Here is a 24,737-nt window from a genome sequence, read left to right on the forward strand (position 1 = left end):
ATTCACCTTCTAACCACCAGTTGTATGCTAGGAAATTATACAATGTACATACATCCATTAACATGTCCTCATCAGGCATGATACCTCACACAATAGTATTGTTGCCACCATAATTAGCACCTTATTATTTGCATGAATCTCAATTTACGTAATGATAAAAATGAAAAGATGTTGCAGTGGAAGTTTCAAGGAGTACACACCATGCTTTCTTGCAAATTTGCCCCTGGGTTATGTTAGATTAAACTAGATTAAGAAGAAAAACGTATACATTCCTAAACACAACCAAGGTAAACTGTTATGGTGCTCTAACTCTGATCGTATGACCTGTTAACACTATCTTCTGTGTATCCGCGCATATTGAATAATAGTCAAATGTTGATATGGTACAAACTTACCCCCTTTCCCTGTCATTTTGATAGATAAGAGTATTCATTTCAGTTCGAATGGACTTACTAGTGAAAATCAAGGCTCCTCTGAGGAGTAACTTCGTCGACAAACAAAATAAAAGCAGTATATCATCGCCCATGCACGTATCACGAGTGAATGTTCCTCAGCTATAGATAGAGCTGAACAGGACCGAGGTGACTCGGGCGAGTCACGAAACTGTTTTCTCCTTGACCTTCACAAGTAACTTCCATTGCAGAGATTTGATTACATGTTTTGCATGTATACCATACAGTGTACTACCTGAGTGCATCAAAATCTACACATAAATACTGTACTTAAGCAGTTGAACTTATGAATGTAAGCAAGATCTTTTTTGTTCTGTATACTGCTGTATATATCCCCTTTCTGTGCGACATTCTCCCAGTTGAATAGATTTCATTTTCATCTTCCTGGTACGTTTTCATTGCTTTGTTAGCCATTTTGTTTTGTTTTGTTTTGTTTTCAAGAAAAGTAAGATCTGCGTCCAGTCATGCCAGACCAGCGTGTGATCATCGCCGTGGGAGTCAGCACGGCTCTTGCCGTGGGCATCGGAGTCGGCGTTCTCATCGGCTGGTTTTCGGGTCCCGATCGGGTGCCGAGCTCGTACGAAATGGCACGAAGGTCGCCGGACGAGAGCGTCTCGACATCTATCATGAACGAGATGAACGAGGACAGCGTGAGAAACACACTAATGTAAGTATATGTATCGATACAAAGGACAATCTGTATACATTATTCATACAATGTTCGACATTAGCCGGGTGGCCGGGTGTCCGCCCCTCTACCAAAGAATTGGCGTCGGGCCACAAAATTTTTATTTTGGTTTCCCGGTTAATAAATCAGGATTGATAGTAGATTGTTATTTTTACTTTTATTTCTGGCCAACAAAACTTCGACTTTTGAGACTTTAGTGACTCGAATGGGCCACCAGACAAAACAAACAAACAAAGAAACAAATAAACAAAGATTTCGTCTGTACTCTCTTTATTACATAATGTTATCTATTTTGAGTACATCCTAAAGCAATATAAAGGCAGTGCTCACTAACATCTTCTACAGGGGAAACAGTTTCAGAGTCGGTTTAAAAACCCCATAATACACAAATACATGTTAACAAATATTCATTTGAGGTGCAATGGGAAGGTAGAACCTCACTCCCTCAGAAGATGAACAACAAGAACAAAACATTAAACAGAAAACTTACCGTCACTTTTCTGCCGCCCATGTTTTACAAGGGTCATTATGTTGATCATTAATTCTTTCATTTACCGTTAATGGGAAATAAAATGCATATTAATATGCAAACATATGAAAACCAATTACTACATTGTATTAAATGGTGATCATTGCGGAATTTAATTTGAATAACATATGTTTGATAGGTAATAGGGAATGAAATCATGAATATAGATGACGTCCTTCATTTCAATTCATGCTATTTTACATTGGTCCTATTTTAAGGGTCTTATTGGTTATTTTACTTTCTACGTGTACTCTTTGGGTGCACTTGCCAGTTGTGTGAACGAAGTGACGTAAATCGATGTCTATTCACGAACAGGGAGCTCACACGAGATCCGCACGTGGCAGGAACACCACAGAACTACAAACTTGCCGTAGACATCAAGCAGTTGTGGAGCGACTATGGATTTGAAGCGACTATTCACACTTACAATGTTCTACTGTCGTTTCCCTCCACGGTTCAAGGTGAAAACAACACGGTAAGAAAAAGAATTGCATCTGCGTAATACCCCCATTCCACAGAGATTTGTTGTCATTGGCCACTCATCGGAAGCAAAGTTTAGTTGCTTCTGTCCACCCACAGAAGTAAATCAGATCGCAGTCTGATGATTCCAACTTGGTTGGTCGACTCGGATCACCGCTCGACATGCCTGACACTGACCTGATAGTCGACCAACACGAGACGGATCCATCGGACTGCGATTCGATACGTTTTGGTGGGTGGCCGGAAACTATGAATTTTGCTTGCGATGAGTGACTGGTGACCGATAAGAAAAAAAAAATTATCTGATGTGAAATGGGGTTTACCAGGAATTATTCTATTCAATTCAATTCAATTCAGTTCAATTCATTTATTTTCATTCTTCTTTTTTTTTCTTTCAACGAAAACATAACACAAGATAAATCAGGTACTACATCATTAACAAAAAATTTGCCTTTGCAATAAATAAATGATATCGATAATCATAAGAGCGCATACTGGCAAAAAAAAATAATACAAAGTCATGCTTCAGTTGAAAAAAAAAAGGAAGAAAGAATAGAGAGGTCCACTAGAAAGCAAAGCTTGTAGATTGTGAACCACTCATAAAACTTATGAATTACTTATTTACAAACACTTGTGACAAATATGATATACGACAGGACGGGACAAAACAGAAGAAACACAACAACATGACACAACTTGCTAGAATAGATGAAAAGTATGGAAGGAAAGAAAGAAAAAGAGAGAATGAGAGAATGAGAGAATGCCTACACGCTGTACAAGGGAAATGGAACAGGGGATGGTAGAGGATGTGCTTCATAGAGTTGGCGCTGCATGCAGCTGTGCATGGATTGTAATGGCTACTTCTTTACGTAATAATGAATTCAGTGATTGAATGATTGGTGGGTGGATGATGAACCCTGAGGTTGACGAAACCTATAGCTAAGGAAAAAAAACATATCAGAGAGGATTTAATAGAAAAGATTTCAACTTGCGCTTAAAAGAATGCAAAGATGGGGGATTGTTTATTTCACAGCTCAGTGAGTTCCAAAATCTAGGACCGGTATATATAAATGTATTCTGAGCCAATAAAGTTCTCAGGAGGGGTAAATGAAACTCATTAGATTGTCTAGTGGGATAATCATGAAAAGACTGGTTCCGTGGGACCACTGAATTGAAAATGCTGGGAAGTGTATTTACATTGCAATTAAACATAAAGTGACCAAGTTGAAAAAAATACAAATCTTTAATTTTCAAAATCTTATATTTAGTAAATAATGGCTCTGTATGGGAATATGGCGGGACGCCACGAATAATACGAATAACTGTTTTTTGCAATAACAGTAGTTTATCTAGTAAGTTTTGATGGGCACTACCCCACGCTAGGAGTCCGTAATTAAGATAAGGTAAAATTAGAGAAAAATACAACGTCAACTAAGAGGACAATGGAATATGAAACTTGAGTCTATTAATAATACCAATATTGCTTGAGGTTATTGTACTAATGTTTGTAATATGAGGCCTCCACGAAAGTTTATCGTCCACTGTGATACCAAGGAATTTTATATGAGAAACTCGTTCTAACAGAGTGTCATCAAAAGCAATACCTGTGCCTAAATCTTCTAAAGAATTACTAAAAAGCATATACTTCGTTTTCTGGAGATTAAGTGATAATTTATTAGCTCTTATCCACTGAGTTACTTTTTTCAATTCGAAATTAACGATGCGTACAAGAGTATCTGGATTTTGGTGAGAAAAGAAAATATTTGAATCGTCAGCAAAAAGTATAAATGAGAGTATGTCAGATGATCTGCAAAAGTCATTAATATAAATGATAAAAAGTAAAGGTCCTAATAAACTACCCTGTGGGACGCCACATTTAATGAATTCTAAACTCGAGCTGTACTCGTTCAGAGATACATATTGTTTTCGGTTTTGTAGGTAACTCCTGAACCACTCAAAGGTCTTCCCGCGTATTCCATAATGAGACACTTTATGAAGTAATATTTCATGATTAATTGTATCGAAGGCCTTGGAGAAGTCCTGGAAGATACCAATAAGATGAGAATGATTATCTATAGTATGCGCAGCGTGGTCAATAAACTTTAAAAGAGCATGAATGGTGCTATGTTTCTGACGAAACCCAAATTGAGAATTTGTAAAAACATTATGCAAATTCAGAAAATTAATTGTTCTTGTAAATATATATTTTTCCAATATTTTAGATAAAGATGAAAGCAAAGAAATAGGTATATAACTACATATATCAGAATCATCTCCTTTTTTTGAATAAAGGGAAAACCTTAGCTATTTTCATAAAATCAGGAAAAACACCACTTGATAAGGATTTATTGAACATACAAATGTATATGAAAGTGGGTCAGCAATTGAAGATATAATTCCCTGTAAGATAAAATTACTGATATCGTCATAACCGGCACTTCGCTTGTTATTCATTGCGGTAACAATATCTATTATTTCATATTTTGTTGTTGGAACGAAAAAAAAAAATAGAACTGGAATTAGGTTGACCTAAGAATTAAGAAAAATGTATATTTGACTGCGGTATTTTTTTCTGCCAAATTCTCTCCAATCATTGAAAAATAAGAGCTAAAAATATTAACTGTATCATTGAGATCTTCAAAAACTTTATTATCATGTAATATTTTCTCTTTTCCAACCGTATAATCGTCGTTAAAATGTTTTTAAACGAAGTGTATTTATTTTTTGGCTTCTCAGTTGTTGTTTTTTTTTTTCATTTTGAATTTATAATATGACCTATTTTTCCTATTTATTGAACAAGGAAGAGATTTTGTAATCCATGGTAATTTGGGGGAAGTTTTATAATTAACTGACTTTTCTTTTAATCTGGGAATATATTCATCTAGATATATATTAATTATCCCTGAAAAATTCTCAAACGATGCATTTATATCATCATTATCATAAACACTAGACCAATCAGCCCTATCTAAGTTAGCACCAAGGCTAACAAAATTTTTTGGTGTAGCTTTACGTCTGGATGAAGAAGAATGAAACTTATCAATACAGTGTTTAACCCTATTAAGCCCAAGCTATTTTGACCCCTCGCAGGCCCAAGGGGGGGGGGCACATTGTGCCCCCCCCCCATATAACTTTTTTATTATTTGATGTATCATTGTCATATTTGGCACACAGGTAGAGTAAGTTGTACTCTACATGACCGTACATTTGAATTTTTTCAAGGTCACCCATGGAGGACGCTATTTACCAAAATATATAGAAATACATAGGAAATATGCTAAAAACATGATTTTTCTGTATAATTTCTTTATCCCCATTATATATGTCTTATTATAGACCAATCATTTTCACATTTGCAACAAATGATAAGCAAGTGAAATCTTATTATTTGTTATGGTTCAAATTTCTCAAGGTCACCACATGGGGGCGCTTTTCATATCAACATGGTGATACATTATGAGACCTGAGATGAAATGTTTGGGATGGGTACATGTATACTTATGACATTTCATATTTGCATAACAGTGGAATTTTGAGATGGCAAATTGATAATACGATAAACTTATGATATTAGAGGCATAACTTGGGTGAAGGAATCGAAATAACTTAAAATAGAAGGGCAATCCTTACAAAATATTATCATTTTCAATTATCTCTATTATATCTATTGTTTTATGCCTTTGCCATATAAAAAACAAAAGAAATAATTAGAAAAAACTATTCAGGACGATAATAACTTCAAATTTGTCTCCTTCAACAAATTTCAGCCAATAAACACCCATTTCATATACTGCAATGCTGTTAAATGGAATGGGAACAGAAAAAAAAAGCAAAATCTGACTGACATGGTTGTCAGTTTATGGTTGCCATGGCAACAAGCAACATCAAATATAGCTAAATTATACATCAAAATGTTTGCAATAAGATTTTAGGAAAAGTCACCAAATTTGGTTGAAATCGGATTAAGGGTGAAGGAGTGGCAAATGAAAATCTGGTAGGGGGGCACAATGTGCCCCCCCCCCTCCCCTTGGGCTTTACAGGGTTAAGGTCAAAACATGCTATAATGGGGAAATGATCAATAATATCAGATAAAATCATAGAAGAATTTAAAATCTGCACAGAATTAGCAAAAATATTATCAAGGAGGGTGGCGGAATGATTTGTAACACGAGTTGGCTTCGAAATTATCGCTGGTGCCTCAACACCTCGGTTGATGAACTTTTGATAGGCGCTAATCGAGTCGAGCGATAATGTCCATCTCCTCTGATTTTGATACAACAATGATTCGTTGTTTTTTGCTATCAATTGCAGCAAATTCTCTGTAATTGTAATGCTGCAATGATAGATAATGTAATGCAATGATAGATAATGTGAGATAATGTGAGATTGCTTGTTGGATTGTCAAAAAGAAATCAGAGAACTTTAGAAATGCTTGCTCTCATTGGACATTGTTGGAGAAAAACGTTTGTTCTAAAGAAATCACGTGGTTTTGACTCCACAGAGAGGTAAAACGTTGGGGGGTCGGGCCCCCTAACACCGCGGACGCTCTCTAACTGTACTACTAAATTATTTGAACAAACATGATGAGTTGAAAAAACGGACTTTCCTTTTCTCTATTTATATGTATTATCATTTTCTTCCGGCGCTTTCACATGAACACATCATTTGACGTTCCGAAAACTTGACAGTTATAAGATTTGGGGGAAAAAGTTGTACAAAACATTTCGAGGAAGGGCAAAAAGCTGTAAGGGGAATAGTGCATGATAGACACAATGTCGCGGGAGGGGTGAGGGTAGCACAGTCTGCGACGAACTAATACCCCCATCCCACAGAGATTTTTTCTCATCGGTCACTCCTCGGAAGCAAAATTTATCGCTTCCGGCCACCCATCGAAGTGTATCGGATCATAGACCGATGAATCCGCCTTATGTTGGTCGCCTATCAGGTCTGTGTCAGACATGTCGGGTCGTGATCCGATGGGGATCCCGCAACGCACGTCTCATCCGATAGTCTACCAACCGCACCACACGTCTCACCCGATAGACTGCCAACAAAGTCGGATTCATACACTTTGCTTCCGATGAGTGAACGATGAGGAAATAATCATTGTGGAATGGGAATATTACAAACGGGTACACGCAGCAACCGAAACCCGCTAAAACGATGACTTTATCTAAATGACGGTTATTATTATTCATGATTTGACAATTGAGAGGTAAAATTCACAATAAAGGCAAAGATTGCAATCTTTTAATATTGAGACAATGGCTTTTCATGTTTTGTTACTACTATACAGACTGGCTCTTTTTTTTTTCTTTTTTTTTATCTTAACAGATTGAAATAGTTGCACCGAACGGCACTGCCGTGTTCACCTGTCAGCTTTACGAGGAGAGGTTGGACGATATATCAAGGGAGAAGTCGGATGAAATCCTACCTCCTTTCAATGCTTACTCGGCGAACGGAACATTCACTGTAAGTTTGCCGCACCTCAATGGTGCTACCACCTCTCAGCACTCGATGGTCAGTGACGAATCATAGAATTAAGAATTATGCTCGTATTAGCTGCTACCTCCTGAACACTGTATGCTATTGCTTTTCATCCCTTTTCTTCTCTTCCTTCTACTTTTTCTATATTCCTGTTAGGGCACCCCCTTATTCTAATCCCTTATTTCTTCTTCTTTTTTGGCTGTCCTTTCATATCCACCCTTTTCAGTCAAACAGCATGAAAAAGATTGTACTTGAGAGTTTCATGTTATCAATGCTTGTGTGTTCCTTTAGTTAAAGAAATAATAAGAAGTTAAAATATGTCTAGAGACCGTTGTCCATGTCAAGGGACATGCTTATCGATAACGGTCTCCTCCCTTTGTATACTAAAAGATCTGTAATGAAATATATGTGGTATTCACATTCTTATAATATTTGTAATGATAACTCTTGTTTATATTATCATGACTATTATCATGAATCAACGCACACTATAAATTGTGGAAAACTCCCCCTTGAAAGTAACTTCTCTCTACTCCTGATTGGTTTTTGTCCCGTATCTGTAATGATAGCGTCGCATTTTGTTCAAATCGACTTTAAATATAACTTCTTTTTTCCGACAGGGCGATTTGATGTATGTCAACTACGCCAGGATAGAGGACTTTCAAGAGTTGGAAGACCTTGGGTACAGCGTCTCTGGACGTATAGCTATTGCACGATATGGCAAGATATACCGGGGCGATAAGGTAAATACAAGATCAAAGGAAAAACGCACAATTTTGAACTCGCTTTTTATTTTCGGTCACAGCATTTATCCTCTCGATCACCTTGTGTTGTATTTGAAGATTATGATTGTTCAAACTAAGACTGACTTGTCATAACGACATCTTTACAAATGTGGACTTAATTTGTGCAATTTTTCTTGAGCTCCTTTACACTTTCTTTATATTTTCTATATTTATCGGCCATGAAGGTAATGTACAGTTATACTTTTTATGGGTTATTAAATCCTTAGGTAAGAACAGATGGCGCTACGAGATTTCCAATGAATCACAAGCAGTAAGATCTGACTACTCAGTTTCACTTACTCCGGTTTAATGTAATTTGCTCATGGATAATTGAGCGAAATCTGGAGATGTTCCATTTCCAGCATCTGGGATAAATCATTGCGGACGATTGTCCGAATCCTTTAAAAGCAAGTTCAGAATTATCAGAATTCCATTCCAGCCTATATACTATTTGTCTTTCAGCTGCCCACTAATTTCCAAACAACAAAGCGAAAGAAAAAAAAATCACAGTTTCCCCTTTTTAAAACGCTACTAGGCTTTAGGATTCGGGAAAGAAGTTAATCAAAATATCAAGCCGAGATTTTGAAGTATAATTCAAAAATTTTGATAACTATGATGCTGCTACTGCTGCTGCTGCTGATGATGATGATAATGATAATAATCTTAACAATAATGATAACAATGGTTATAATAATGATCATGATAACAATTATAATGATAACAATCAGTCAAATTCTCTCAAACATTGCGATTTTCGACTCCAATGAATACAACTTTATCAGGGATATTACCTACTTCGAATAGCGGGCACTGTTTCCGCTGAATTACCTCGAATTGCGGCAACAATGTCATGATTGTCAGAATGCGGTAGATACAAGACTAGTAAGACTAACCTAACTTCATGCGTCTGTTTTTATGGGTTCATAAAACTCCTTCAAACAAGAAGATACAAACAGGGAGAAGAAAGCAGAAAATACAACGAATTGCTGAAAGCTTTCTTTCATGACAATGTTTTCGTAAGAGCTGGAATTCATCATTGCAAGCTGAACCCTGTTGGCACAATGTGTCCATTACGTGGCGATTTGCTACAGAAGATCCCACAGCGTTGTACTAGATGTCCGAATTTCGTGGCACAGGAAGGCTTGGAGTAAATCGAACTGTCTTTCCGAATGTCTTCCAAGGCAAAGTTCGCCGCACAGTACGGAGCTCTGGGCTTGATCCTGTACTCCGATCCCGCAGACTATGCCAAGTCGACTACTGGTCCGATACAGACGTATCCCGACGGTATTTTCCTCCCGGGCTCGGGGACGCAGCGGGGAAGCTGTCTGGACGGCAACGGAGACCCGCTCACCCAGAGTTACCCAGCTGTAGGTAAGGTTAAGAAGAGGGCGCCTGCCTTGATCAGTCAAAGAAGTATACATTTAATATATCCAGGGATATATTGGGAAACTATTACTGTAGTTTCTCAATAGTATATTATGGAGTTGGTGTTTTGTTTTGTTTTGTTTTAAATTTCAGGAGTAAAGTTTCTGATTTTTCTTTCAATTTCTTTTATTCAAAACATTAAACAAACGATCAAACACGTTGTGGAAGATTCATAGGAGCCATTTGATCCATTTAGAAGGGTCAATAGGAGACGTATTGCTGCCCCTTGCAGATGAATTGCTCGGGTTCGGAAGCGGGGTCATGGAATCCCATTGGGTCTTGCTGAGCAATTATGTTAGCATGACGTCCCTCTATTAGAGGCAGAACACCGTGTCCCCAAGTAGGATATACAGATGGAGATATACAGATCGTTCACGTAAACGATCCTGTTTCATTCACTAATCACAATGAGCGGGGTCATTTAACCCGATTATTGTTGCCCGCCCAAAGTTCACCAAGACTGGACCCAATAGAAGACGAGCTAGTGCAGGTGGATATTGTCTATACAGCCGACTTTTACAGATGGAAAATAACAACAACGAACATCTCTAACTTTTTTATGTGAATTTTCGTGTCGAATTTCGTGATGATTAAAAAGTGAGTCATTATAAAATCTGTATAATGAAAAAAACAAGTTATGTTCTTCATCTATTTCCTTTTGAGAAGCCATGACATTGGATAACATTTGGTTCCCTTTCCAGAGAGTGCCTACCGTCTACCCGTGGAGGATTCTACCATGCTTCCTACAATTCCCATCCACCCTATTGGTTACGATGACGCCGCTCAGCTCTTGAGGTACTGACTCTCGAATCTCGTCATGCCAGAAGATATAATGTGAAGTATTGTTAAATATACAAAATGTAAACAATAGTTATAACGAAAGTGCTTCGCTTCATATAGAATAAACCGTATACATGTTTAGTGACAAAAGTAATGATATTGCCTTTTGTTTTAGAATTTATTGCAAAATGTCTTATAAGGTGTAGGGTGTTTTGGTGATACAACTGACATGCATTTCATATGCATCCTATGTGATAACTTGATCATTTTTTTTTAATGACTGGTCCCAATGGTAAACAATACCTTTAAGTACAATTGGCTAATCTTTGAGAATTAAAGTCATAAGAACATGGCTGCACTTTTTTGTGTCCATGCACTTTTTTTTTTTCGCCAGGACGGGGCCATTAAAACAGTTCGACTTTCTTTTTTCTATTGTTTTTTTTATGTTATTATTTTGATTATTGCAGTAAAATGGACGGACCACAGGTTGTCTCTGAGTGGAGAGGTGACCTAGAGCTAACCTACAGATACGGGCCTGGCTTCAACGATTCGTACGAGAACATGTAAGTCAAAATTTGGACGTTTTATATAAAATCTTTGTATTTCGCTTACATGGATCTGGCAACAGATCAATTCATAATTCTGAGTTATGATAAAGATGTTTTGTTTGTGTGTGTGTGCGTGCGTGTGTGTGTGTGTGTGTGTGTGTGTGTGAATGTGTGTGTGCCTGTGTGCGTTGTGTGTGCATCTATCTTGTCCACGCCAAACGGGGACATGATATTTTGTTTTAAGCAAATAATCATGTCCCCGTTTGGCGCGCATTTTGCGAGAATATACGTTATTATGTGCGTTAAAAAATAGATTTAAAAAAAGTCACAATGTAAGTTTGACATTATTTTGCACAATGTTTGTGTACAATGCAGTTTGTTTTTGAATAATGTTTTGTTTTGTTTTGTGAAAGTGAATTTTGTGATAATGAAATTGAACGAAATTCGAATAAAGAATTTAAAAAAAAATCTATACCAGTGCGTATGTCATATAAGTGTATCAATATGACAGGCATTAATCAAATCAATCATGTTTTGTCTTAACTCATTTGCTTCTTGTCTCCCTCTCCCACTTCCCTGTTATTTCCTTCATAACAACATGTGTGTAACATATCGGATTCTGTATCCGTCTGTATCATGTTTTTATCACAGGACAGTAAAGATGGCGATCTACACGAAAAACGAGATGGCCGATGGATGGGATGTGATTGGCGTGATACCGGGTGCAGTCGAGCCTGGTAAGCGCTCAAGAGCATCATTTTTTTTTTTCTGAGATAGAGTGTGTGGTCGTTGCTGTGTGGCAAGGCAGAACATTCGGAGTTATTTTTGCTAGTGTTTCGTTTGACGTTTGACGTATGTATATTGAACACACACACACACACAGACACACACACACATAATATAGTGCCATTTTAGGTTTTTATCACATATAATTATATTATATATATGATATAATATTATATAATTATATATATATATATATATATATATATATATAATATTGATAATTCACGTATTGTCTCCAATGTAACAAAGAATAAACCGGTAATGCAGTATTTCGCCAATATATATGAAAGAGTTGCTCAATAAACTCATTCTTTCTTATATATTGCAATTACCGGTATATTCTTCGTTATATATACATGTATATAATGAATCCAAGTTTCATTGTTATAATTTGAGTGTTATAACTTCAACGGTTTCGAGCGCTTATCAAAATCTTCTTAAAACCTGCGTAGATATTCCATAAAGAAAGAAATAAAATCGTGTGAATTGAGGCGGATATTCCATAAATGAACACTTTCATGAGCTACTGCGGGCGTTTTACATTTCATCTCTTCCTTGTGATGTCATTTTTTTCTTTCTTTTAACAGATTGTAGAAGTGCTAGGATATTGTCTACAGTGTATCTTACAGAGAGGAACACTTAAAAAAAAACAGTGTTCTCTTCCAAAATAAATATCTCAGAAATTAATGATTGCCATAATCACTACATCATAACATTATTGGTCCCATTTCATTTTGTTTACTTTCTAAAAACAGATCGTTACATAATGATTGGTAACCATCGGGACGCCTGGGGATTTGGGGCCATCGACGCCGGGTCGGGAACAACGGCCATGCTTGAAATAAGTAGGGCGATGGGAGAACAGCTTAAACGAGGTAACTCCATTTAAACTATAATGTTGTTTTTTACGGTGCGTTTTTTTTTTGAATTTTGCTTTTCGCGTTTTCTTCTGTACAAACGTAATCGAAATCTGCCCCCATATGGTTACTTGTTCATGGCATCCAATGATTTTCTTACAATGACAACAACCTAAATAAAAAGTTTAAAAAATGATTACTGACCAGTGTAATATTGTGTTTGTCCTTGCTTTATAGACGTCCTTTCTTTAACCATAATTCTTATGTTTACATGAAGAGTAGTTTTCAACCCCAGGGGCTAACTTCTCTAAAAACATGTTCTTTTCTTTTGATCAAGTATAACCCTTCACAAATATATCATGTGGTTGCATCGGAATTTTGCCAATTTGTCACACTCTTTCTTCTTTTCAAAATATTTTCTGGCAGATTGTAACTTTGGATACTTTATTCTAAAGACTGTGAAAGAAACAGACATACATTGCTTTAAATTGATTTTGGAGCTAGCTTTTAACACCTTACTTTGTCGAATACACAACTCTGATCGCACATAATATATGCCATTTTGTTTATTTGTTTGTTTAGGTTGGACGCCCCGGAGGAGCATCATGTTTTGCAGCTGGGGAGCCGAAGAGCAGGGGTTGATCGGATCGACTGAATGGGTCGAGGTGAGCAAAATGAGGGAAAGGGGAACATAACAATATGTGTTTGTTGTGTGTTTCATTTTTCATCTAACATGATGGCTGGATGGCCCACATTCACACAGCTGCACATAGTTTTCAATGGGGTCCAATCGAATGTGAGGCGATATCACGGGATGTATGCACCCATGACAGCTCTTTTCGATGTATGAATGAGGCGGAACGTTTTACGACTGTTAGTTGTGACTCTCTCACATTCGCGACTTCGATGTTATGACGAGGGACAGAGTTCTTTGCCCCTCAAGGCAAGGGGTACTAGTATACAGTAATAACACACAACATAGCTCAATTAAACACTGCAGGAGCCCGATTCCTTTGCGTCTGGAGGCAAGCGCGCCATGTACCGACTGAGCCTAATCGCCGCCGTCGGTCGCCAATGAGAAATATGCAACGTTTTGACTGGCAGTGAAAATAGATAAATGTTATGACTTCTGTGTTCTTATTTTTCCCCTTACTATTCCCTGAAAATCTTTGGGATTTCTTGAATTGTCTGTTGTACTCCACTGGCCTGTATTGAATGCTACTTGAATGCTAACAAATGTGTATGTTCTAATTATTTTTTTTTCGTAACAAAACAGACGCTTGTAATGATGTCATACAATGGTACCAATTATCATTTTGATAGGAATTTGCCAAGAACCTTGGAGTACGAGCAGTGGCTTATCTGAACTTAGACGTTTCAATGGACGGTGAGAAGGATTCATACTCTCTAAAAAAAATTCGAGTGAAAATATTCACTCTTGAAGGAGTGAATACAAAAAGGAGTGAATTTAGAGTGAAATTGGAGTGAATTTTGAGTGAAAATGAACTCTTATTGCAGTATTGGAGTGACCTCATGGATCACTCCAAAATCTTCGAGTGATCCTTGAGGTCACTCCAAAAGGAGTGAAAATGAACACTTTCACTCAAAATTCACTCCAATTTCACTCTAAATTCACTCTTTTTTGTATTCACTCCTTCTAGAGTGAATATTTTCACTCGAATTTTCTTAGAGAGTATGTCGCTACTTTCAAAGGAATTATCTACCTTTTGCACATGACACAAAACCTCAGCTTTAGTGCCGCAAAATAGTTTTAATATGTGCGTTAGGGATAGATACAACTAATGTTAGAACATCAATCAGTTTAGTAAATGTGACATACTGTTAAACGTAAAAAAAAATGTTAACAATAGCTATGATTTTTTTTTTCTAGAATAAACCGTCTATAGTTATCGTTTATCGAGAAAAATAGTGATATCTCCTTACACATTTCACATCGCCCTTTTAGGCTTTATTGTGAAATTTTTATATGGTAAGATGTTTTGTGATACATTTGACCTAACCATATGCATCAAAGGTGATAACTAAAACTTCTTTGTTATTGTCACTGAGCCCAATGATAAACAATACCTTTAGAATTGAAAAATTCCCTTCACGTTCTATTTTGTCCATCTCACGCTCTCTATGTGTCCATCACCGTCATTGTAGGCCTGTCGTGTTTCCAATATATTACAGGTTCAACCGGGAGATCGCTAACAAACTTTGTCTTCCCTTCGAAAAGTAAGATTAGGGCCAACTGTTACAACTTAGCCATGTTTATGCAAATTTAAACCCAACCTTTAAATTATATAACGTCCTATCTTCCAGGAACATACGTCCCTAGCATCTCAGCCACGCCAAACATGGAAACCTTGATATACGAATCAGCTAAAAAGGTTTGTATTGAATTCGTTCAATATGCAGTAAAGCAAATCCTCTACAAAATAGAAGTAACAGAAGTGACACTGGTCACTATCAATAACATCAACGACGTGTTCTATTACTATCGTCACATTTTTCTCCAATAAGTGTGAATTCATAAAATCTTCCTAAAAACATATCTTTGTTAAAATCTGTCTTGAATGTGAGATTCTTTCCTAAGAACATTTTTTGTATGCCGTGACACAACATGACATTTTCATTTCATAGAGTGTACTTCCATGGGACATAAAATCGATGCATACGAACACTTATACCTCGGTTAGGTGAAAATCAAATCAAAATAGTGAAATTGAACAAAGATTGTCAATATAAAACAACCAATAAAATGACAAGGATCTATTTAGGTGTTAAATAATTTACACTGCAACTTTGGGTTGGAGAGAATTGGATCTCTGGAGAAGAGAGATAGGTATTTTAACGCATTGCTGCACTGAGCTTAAGTTCTTCCCAACCCAAATGCACTATAATGACGTTTCCTCTTTCCCTCCTGTCTTTCTTCTAAAACGTTTTCGTGGAATTGTTTTTCTCCTTGTTCTTCTTCCTCCTCCTAATCCTCTTTTTTCCTCCTCTTTTTCTCCTATTCTGCTTCTTGTATTTTAATGGATTGACCACGCTGGTGCAATTGTATCAGGGATGTCATTAATTTGCCAGGCCAAATAAGACTGAATTCAATCACTTTTGCGTATACAAAGTGCATGTAGTCTCATATCTAAGTGTATTCAGGTAGTCGCTTCGTTCTACTAACTGACATTAATGCTTGTACGCGTTTACTATCCCTCAGATTCCAAACCCAGATCCGACACCTGACGAAGGGGAGGACACCCTCTACGACACATGGAAGGCGAGGCAGAGGCCGCTACCGGAGGGAGATCCCCTGTAAAGATGACATAATGTCTTGTATTTGTAGATTCGTGTTTTTATATTGCAATGTATTGTCTTTTATTTCAAATGTAATAGCAGCCACGCGTAAAGCAAATCAATCTATATTAGTTCCATAAACAATTTCTCCATTCATAGACCTGAAGAAAATGTATCCGTGGAAAGGCATACATGTACTTACTAATGCATCCTGTTTTCGACAAGTAAAATATCTCAAAGAAAATGCATGAGGGAATTTTACAATCGAGTTTGTAAACACTGTTACGAATTGTGAGTACAGTACAATTGTTCACATCTTGTCCATGAACTCACCCTCACCCTCGAAGAATTCAGTTTATTGCCTGATGCATTCTAAAGGGCATGAAACTGTATTTCTTTTTAAAGATATTTTTAATTCTCTGTCCCATCTCGAGGCAGAATCGGAACGCTTGGATCCGGTTCGGATTACGCACCGTTCCTGCAGATCGCCGGGATCTCGGCCATGGATTTCACTTACACCTACGATGATGTGAGAAATAAATGATACTGATAGTATTTATATATCCGCAAGTAGCACATAGAGATGCTTTGTTTGTAGCAACATTGTGTGATGCTAAAGGGGATAGTAGAAATCATTGAGGCAGCTGAAATTGGTGCGACCTTGACGTAAAAAAGCACTTTATCAACAGATATTGTATTGGTGACTGTCACAGTGTGACGTCAATGTAGGCGTTATTCATATTCTTCGCTTTAGATTGAATAGAACTACCGCGCGTTGATTGGTCTTAAGTACTGTGAGTGAACGTGTCATGGAGGAAAATATCTATAAGAATCACGGTAATGTATGGAAAGCAATGAACACGGAGAGATTCAATAGCATAGAAAATGAAATGTTGTGATTTCGGGCCTTTCTTTTTAAAAAACAAAACAAAACAAAACATGAAAATCTAATTTGACTGTTATACTCATGATTGAATTTTTAAAAATCGACATGTGGTAATAAAATCATATGACTATAATATTATGATACTTGTGAATTTCGAAGAATTAATATCAGTCTATTGCAAAAATCGATGTTGCTGTAGAGTAGGATGAGTAGAAGGAAAGGACAAATCTCAACCTTTGAAGGCCTACCCATGTACTCCTGCTTACATTTGAGTATATGAATATAAGAACGACCCAAGTCCATGGAGGATCATTTCGAGTAAACTAAAAAAAACTTCATATCTTTTCTATTTGTCCAATAATATTCTATTTAACTGTGATAGGAAGGCAACATTGTATAAACAAATTAGAACATATATTATCATGACAATTAACATTTACATTAATTGTGACAGTGCACCTCAAAACGAACATAAAGTCGCACACACTGATTTTGCGTGAGGACTGAAAATAAGTGAAATGGGTCAATCTAGCCGAACTTGACTTTTTCATATTTTCTGAAAGAGCGGGTCTTCTTTTACATTATGCTAAAATTTGGTATCATAAAACGGGCAGGAAAGTGTGTTTTTTTAGCAGTTTATCACGAACATTTTTCGTAGAATAGTGTGATTATGTGTGTCTTTAGAATCCCCTTTTCATTTCTGAAAAACCTTGTCCACACTCTTCACTTTCAACTCTAATAACTTTTGAAAGGATATTGCTACTGCTTTGAAAGTTGGCGTTGATTATGGACAGAATGTGTTAATGAGGCATGCTTAATTTCACTTTAATCAGATAATCCCTTCATTGTTGTTACTCTGGTGGTTTACTTCCTACTTTTTGTCCCATTCATCGCACAGCCAGCACGGTTTGGTATTAAGATTAAGCGCTTGAATAGACACTGTACTTCAGAGCCTCTTTTCTCTGTTCTCATTTTTCCTGAGTTTTTGCTTTCTTTCTAATATTTAGATAGGTTAGGAGAGTCCATTTGATTTAAGTTATACATCATTTTAAAGCTTAAAGTCTGCTCTTTCAGAATATGGTCTTAACTAAAAATTCATGTCTGGCGACTTTTTGTTTGTTTTGAGGTGCAGGGTCACAATTGTGGAGAGGCCATTTTGTGTGGTGGACTTGGGTCGTTCTTTGATTCATATGGACTTGGGTCGTTCTTTGATTCATATAGGCCTACATGATATTCTGCTATAGAGATGGGAGAAGGATGAGAGAGGGCGCTATTATATGAATGTAAGAATGACCCAAGTCCTTCATTCTAACATTAATATAAGATTTAACTCATTCATTTCATGCACTTCCAGGGGTAATTAGGATTTATCATTTACACACAAGATGAGTCCATGCATAAGCTACAATTTCCCATGAAAATCTGAATTTGACCAAAAATTGGACTTGGGTCGTTCTTATATTCATATACTCATTTTACCGTACTATAACATCTTTTGTTGGCCGCATTTTTTAATTCGACGCTTTTTGTCATTTTTAATGGTTCTTTCAATACAAGGAAGAAACACCCGTCGCGTCATATCCGACGTATCACTCGGTGTACGAGACGTTTTACCTCGTGGACGAACTCTACCCGAACGCTTTCAAGTACATCCTGGCTGCAGGCCGTCTTTACGCCGAGATCCTCCGCAGATTAGCGGACGACATCGTCCTGCCGTTGAACGTGGTAAGCTACGCCAAGGCCGTTGATGGCTACTGGGAGAGCCTCCGGGACGGCACCATAGGAGACCAAATGAGAACAGGAGGAATTAAGTTCGGTGAGCAGATGTTGAGATGTTTCAGGACAAGTTCATCAAAATAGTATCTATCATATTATGTTTCGATTACAGCAATTGCTGCAGTGAATGAAGCAATATTTGTAGAACACGTCAGTGAGGTCAGTTAAAACAAGGAAAGTTAGAAAAGTTGTTCAAAAGTAATGAATTCTTAAACTTCCTTAAACTGGTTAAGGAGGCTAGGACAGTTTGTGACATCACTGCAGGACAATGAATAAAACAAAGTATAAAGACAATTCTCCATTAACTCTTACACGAATCGCCCGATTCCGATGTGTGTTTGTTTGTCTGTATTTTGGTGTGTGTATGCTTGCGTATTTGTTTCAAAGAGGTGTATCAAAACTAATCAATCATCAAAATTGGGAGAGAGAGATTTAGATAACTTTGTAATTTCATGCGAAGTTAAAGGGAAGGTCCTAATGACTTTCTAGAAACGCAGTTGATAATCAGTTGATAATCAGTTGAAAATGCAAACAATTGCAATGAAGGGAAAAAAATACAACCAACTGGAAAAAAAAAATATGAAGAGTGCATGTCAATTCCACTTTGGCCCCTAACACTACATTCCGTGAACTATTAGTAGGACCTTTGCCTACATCACATTTATTTCAATCTCAATCGTACTTATCTGCTAGATATACTTTATTAAAAAAGAAAACCGGGTATGCAAAAGTTTGTGTATCCATAGTCTGATCGAATTAACACAAGCCTACTTAGAACACTGTTAAGCATTCTGGAGCTTCGGCAACTTTTGGTTGTTTTAATCTTCTTTTATCCCTTCTGGGTTTAATCAACCACACGCAAACATATACAGAGTACATGGATTCTGCCGTTGCCAACTTCAGCTCTGCTGCCATTGCTTTTAGCGAACGTGTGGAGGGATTGGATACAAACGAGTGAGTACAACGTACTTTTTCATTATCATATTGACTTTTTTTTTCTTTGTGACTCGGATTTCTATTTCAAGGGCGAAGTTACAAATAAAAGGATAATACGCTCGTAGTGTTTTTCTTTTAATTGTGTAAGCACAAAACAAATTGGAATTTGGAAAAGAAAGCCAAACAAACCCGTAGGCAATCTAAGGGGTATATACATCATAATTATACATAGTACCGAAGCTTCCATCTATGGAAGCGAACAGTATCAGGGACGAACCTTGCCATGAAAGTGTATCTTCACATGACGGACCATCTCCAAATGTAGCATTTGGTGTGCTAAAGCAAACCATACGGCTCCACAAATTGAACTACAATGTACAAAACTCACTATTTCAATACATTGCTATTTTGGTTAAAATGTAAACGATTAAACCATAGATTTAGAATCAGAATCATGATAGGTTCTGTGTTGATCAATTTCTCCGTTTTCTCCATTTGCTTATAATGTTCTGCTCTTCTTTTAGAATCAAAAGCATGGTGCTTCAACGAAATCAAAGCCCAAATGTAAATGTGGATTGGTATTGAGTTAATTATTAAAGCAGTAATAAAAGGAAAACGTATCAGTAGATGTTTAAAGAAAATCGCACGACCACGTGAGTATGAATAATTTAATTTTCCGGTGCCGTTGTCGCAGGTTAAGAAGACTGCTTCACTTCATGAAGTTATTGTATGGACGGAGAACTACATAATATTTCTTTTTTTTTTAATTAGAAGGTCTTTCAGTCAATTATTTCAGTGCCCTTACTTTATTCAGCCTCTACAGAGAAGAAAGTCCACACCACTTTGCACACTGAACAACAAACCCCCAGCATACAAAAAAGAAATCAAACTGAGTTAATGCCTCTTAGAAAATAACAGACGCCGTACTAATGCCAAATAGGGGAGTTGGCTGTTTATACGCCATAATCGATGTATGTGTAGATATTACCCCTTTTTTATTTGAATGTATACCGTTCGTAGAGGGCACTAGCAAAAGTAGTATGCCAACGCCTTTTTTTTTTTTGTTGTTCCATATATGTGTAAGGCCCGTTTGATTTTATCTCAATTTTTCGTTTCACCTGCAAGAATTTTTTAGTCTTAAGCAGGCTTTCTGATTCCATTTTGATCGCCACGTTACGTGCCACTGTTCTGCGTCATGTGAAATATGAAATTGTATTTTGAATAATCTTTTTGATATGAATTTAGTGTTCTGTAACCGTACAATGTAGTATACTTTCTGATGAATATAATATCTGATTTTTTTTTTATTGAGATTTTGTAATAGATAGTAAGGGAATAAGAAGAGGTTGAAGTAGGGAAAGTGAAGAAGAGGATGGTAAAGTTTATAAGGAGGGGGAAAAGAGAAGAAGATGAGTAGATGAAAAAAAAAGTTAAAAAGTTGTGGTTAGTCAGGTTATTTGTATGAACAATAGAGATTATCTGTGAAAATGAGATAACAACTGATTTTATTTTCATATGTGTAAGATCTGTAAGTTTTTAAAGTGTTTTGATATGAATATGATTATATTGACAAAAAAAGAATATAATCGATGTTTTACTGAAAGTTATATTGCCCATGCACTCTGTGTTTTGTTATTCAAGTTCAGCCTTTAGCAGGCACGCCGAAATTTTCTCTCTTTGATAAACACTCAACTTTGTTACAAATCGTATGTGGATTCATCATTGTTAAGGTGTTTTTTTTTTTCTTTCTCTCTTTGTAATGATGTGTTTGGTTATGGGCCTTTCATTCATTCATTTATTTCTGATTTCATCTCATTTTTTTTTTCACTGGCCAGAATTTTTTCGTCTTAAGCAGACTTTTTAGATCAGTTTGATTGCCATATCATGTTCCTCTGTTCTGTGTTATGTCAAAATAGGAAATGTGGTAGTTTGAATAATTTTATTGATACGAAACCAGTGTTTTATATAATACATTGCAATATTATATTTGTGATGAATGTATATTGATTGATTTTTTGTAATAGAGAGTAAAGGGTATTGTGATTTTTAGTGATGAAAAATAATAATGTGGGATTATGATAAAGATAATTTCAGGGAATAAGAAGAGGTTGAAGGAGGGAAAGTGAAGATGAGGATGGTAAAGTTTATAAGGAAGGGGAAAAGAGAAGATGGAGGAAAAGAAGATGAGTAGATGAAAAGAAAGTTGATTTTTAGTAAGGTTATTTATTAAACAAAAAATATTATTTATGGAAACAAGAACAGAGATGTGAATAATTGTAATTGTATTTTTTATGGTAAAGGTTAATTTTATTTTGCAATAGTTAATATTTCTAATGTATGTTTCTACATTTGAATGTATTCATGATGATCCTTGTAAAATGTCCGCAATTCAGCCTCCTGGCTGCGAGAGATGTTACTTAATAAAAACCTTTCAATCAATCAATCAATCAATCATTAATCAATCAATCAATCAATCAATCAATCAATCAATCAATTAATTAATTAGAAATGCACTTTCCGTCGACTTGATATTGACATGTATAAAAGATAATATTCTTGGTTTCTGACAGCGTCATAGATTCAAGTGCAGTTTCATTGTTCCAGAAAATTTAAAATGTATTGATTTTTTTATAGTTTCCCTATATTGTTGTCCATAATGACGTAAAGAAGAGCACTAGTCTGCTGATCTAGTGATGATAGCAAAGAAACTTTAAAAACTCATAAAGGTTTGAACAATTAAGATGTTCCACATTTTTTTTTTTTGGAAGCATTCTACTAATATGGGTGCTTTCACTTGATTCAAACTTATGTTACCATATATCCAGCTTTGGATTCCATAAATGAAATTGATTTAAAGGGCTTACTAAATAACAGAATGATTTCACCTCGCATTATGAACTGCAGCTGTAGTTAAGACTTAAAAAATGCTCATTACTAGAACCAAAATGTTCAGAATTTAATACAACCGGTCCGTGACACAGTGCAGTGTCTGCGAAATCGTAATCTAACAACAGACGGGAGAACGGATATATTGATATAATAACTGTCTTCCTTTCAAAGAAAAAGGACTTATTTTCATGTGAGCAAACATGTTTTGTGTTTTTGTTTAGATTTAAACCATTAGAATACAAATGAGTCGATGTAAAAATGAACATTGCAGAGCTACATGTAACTAGTGGCAGTTGTGTATTAGGCGTGCAGAACTAGTATTGCTGTTCTTCACCTTATTTTATACTCGTGTAGCTGTTTGCTATTTGAATGTAAAAACTTCGACTGGCTGAATTATTGGTTTATGACATGATATCGATCGTGCCATTTCTTTGCGAGTCGTTCAGGGAATGGGCTTTAATTGTTCATTAGAGAAGACCTTCCACTGTAATTTTCTGGGCATGTTCCATTTTTGAAGGTCAAATCACCAAAGGTGAAATTATTAAAATTCATTATACAGTATTCTACAAGGTGTCCCTTTTCTCCCTCTCCAACAGTGTGCTGGCCGTCAGGAGAATAAACGATCAACTGATGTTTCTCGAGCGATCATTTATCGATCCAATGGGCCTCACCGGAAGGCCAACTACTAAGTATGCTGAATCCTGAAACTAAATCTCTGCTTGACTTTATACCTGATTTTGTTATCAATATGAGTTCATTGCTAATGAAATCGACATATTACTATCATCGTACTTTTTCACGTTTGTTAATTTCGTTTGTAATGTCCTACTTCCGTCATTTGATAGTTACTGGTTATTTTTCTGCATTTCAGCAGTCTCCTCCATTACCAATCAGATGTTATTGTATTTCAATTGATATTTACCTTGGTTACAATGTTGTATTGATATCGTGCAATTATATTGGAAAGGATACAATTGAAATGCAGAACCCAGTTTCTCTATTACAAAAGGCCTATGTATGAGTGTTAATTGTCAGACATTCCTCGGTGTGATATTGCCTTTATGCATTACTATTCCTTCCGCAGACACGTGGTGTTCGCACCCAGCAGCAAAAACGCGTACGCCGGAGAGAAGTTTGCCAGCATCGTCGACGCCATGTTCGACATCGACGACAACCCCGATCCTAAGAAGTGGGACCTAGTCGAGAAAGAACTTTCTATCGTGACTTACCTGGTACAGTCAGCCGCTTACTCGCTGGGGGAGGATGGGAGATACGGGTCGTAGTCTCTATCTCATTTTTTTTTTTGCTGTCTCTTATTGTTTCTTTCTGTTTATTTCGTTGACCAATAATATCAATAAAACTTATATTATTAATGGTAATAATGATAATAGTAATGATAATAGAAATAGAAATTGTAATAAAGATAATAATAGTATTATCATTATTATTATCATGATTATGGTTGTGATTGTTAATGTTAAAAATAATATTGGTAATGATAACAATAATAATGGTTATAACAATAATATCTATTATTATTGTTATATAACTATTATTATCATTATCGTCATTGTCATCATCATCATGAATGTAAGAAAAAAATATAAATATTGATAATTTTTCCGTGCAAAAACTTTCAGTGGTTGAAAACGGTGACCATATCAGAGAGAAAGAAAAATTAATCAATGACAAATTACACAAATCAATGAACTTGAATAATATGTTATCAACAGTTTGTTCATAAGAATAGTAACTTTTGGAGGGAAACTTTCAAAGAACTACGACATCTGTTCTTTTCTTACCTGTCTATGTACGTGATGCCTATCTGTCTTTTCTGCTCGTTCCTTTTAGACTTCTTCTAAGACTTTGTATAAAACTCTCTCATATAGGAGACCATAATCTATGTTATCGTCCACCACAATCCTTCTTCATTGACATCCATTCATAATTCTCTTTCCTTCACTTTCCAGTTTCTCCGAATTAGTCTTAGCCGTGATGTCAGCCAGTAGTGGTGCATAGCCGCAGTTGATATTAATGTGACCTTATTCAGTGTAGTGTCACGTGTTTAGCTAGTGGTAACAATATGAAATGCAGTTAATCAGAAGAAATTCAAGAGGACTTAGACACCGACTAGCG

At 36.3% G+C, this 24,737-nt stretch overlaps 1 protein-coding gene across 1 annotated transcript; it reads left to right on the plus strand.

Annotated features, from left to right (window-relative positions):
- Positions 1-916: 916 nt before the first annotated feature.
- LOC140240024 (putative N-acetylated-alpha-linked acidic dipeptidase) lies at positions 917-23,884 on the plus strand. The gene is made up of 18 exons (XM_072319836.1): positions 917-1,119; positions 1,985-2,144; positions 7,484-7,621; positions 8,257-8,379; positions 9,603-9,792; positions 10,548-10,641; positions 11,094-11,189; positions 11,826-11,911; positions 12,716-12,835; positions 13,400-13,482; positions 14,141-14,204; positions 15,143-15,210; positions 16,038-16,132; positions 16,553-16,643; positions 18,558-18,816; positions 19,649-19,730; positions 23,198-23,290; positions 23,686-23,884. The coding sequence occupies exons 1-18, from the start codon at positions 917-919 to the stop codon at positions 23,882-23,884; spliced, it is 2,244 nt and encodes a 747-aa protein (XP_072175937.1).
- Positions 23,885-24,737: the final 853 nt, after the last annotated feature.

The sequence above is a fragment of the Diadema setosum genome, chromosome 16 (genome assembly GCF_964275005.1).
Source record: "Diadema setosum chromosome 16, eeDiaSeto1, whole genome shotgun sequence".
NCBI lineage: Eukaryota > Metazoa > Echinodermata > Echinoidea > Diadematoida > Diadematidae > Diadema > Diadema setosum.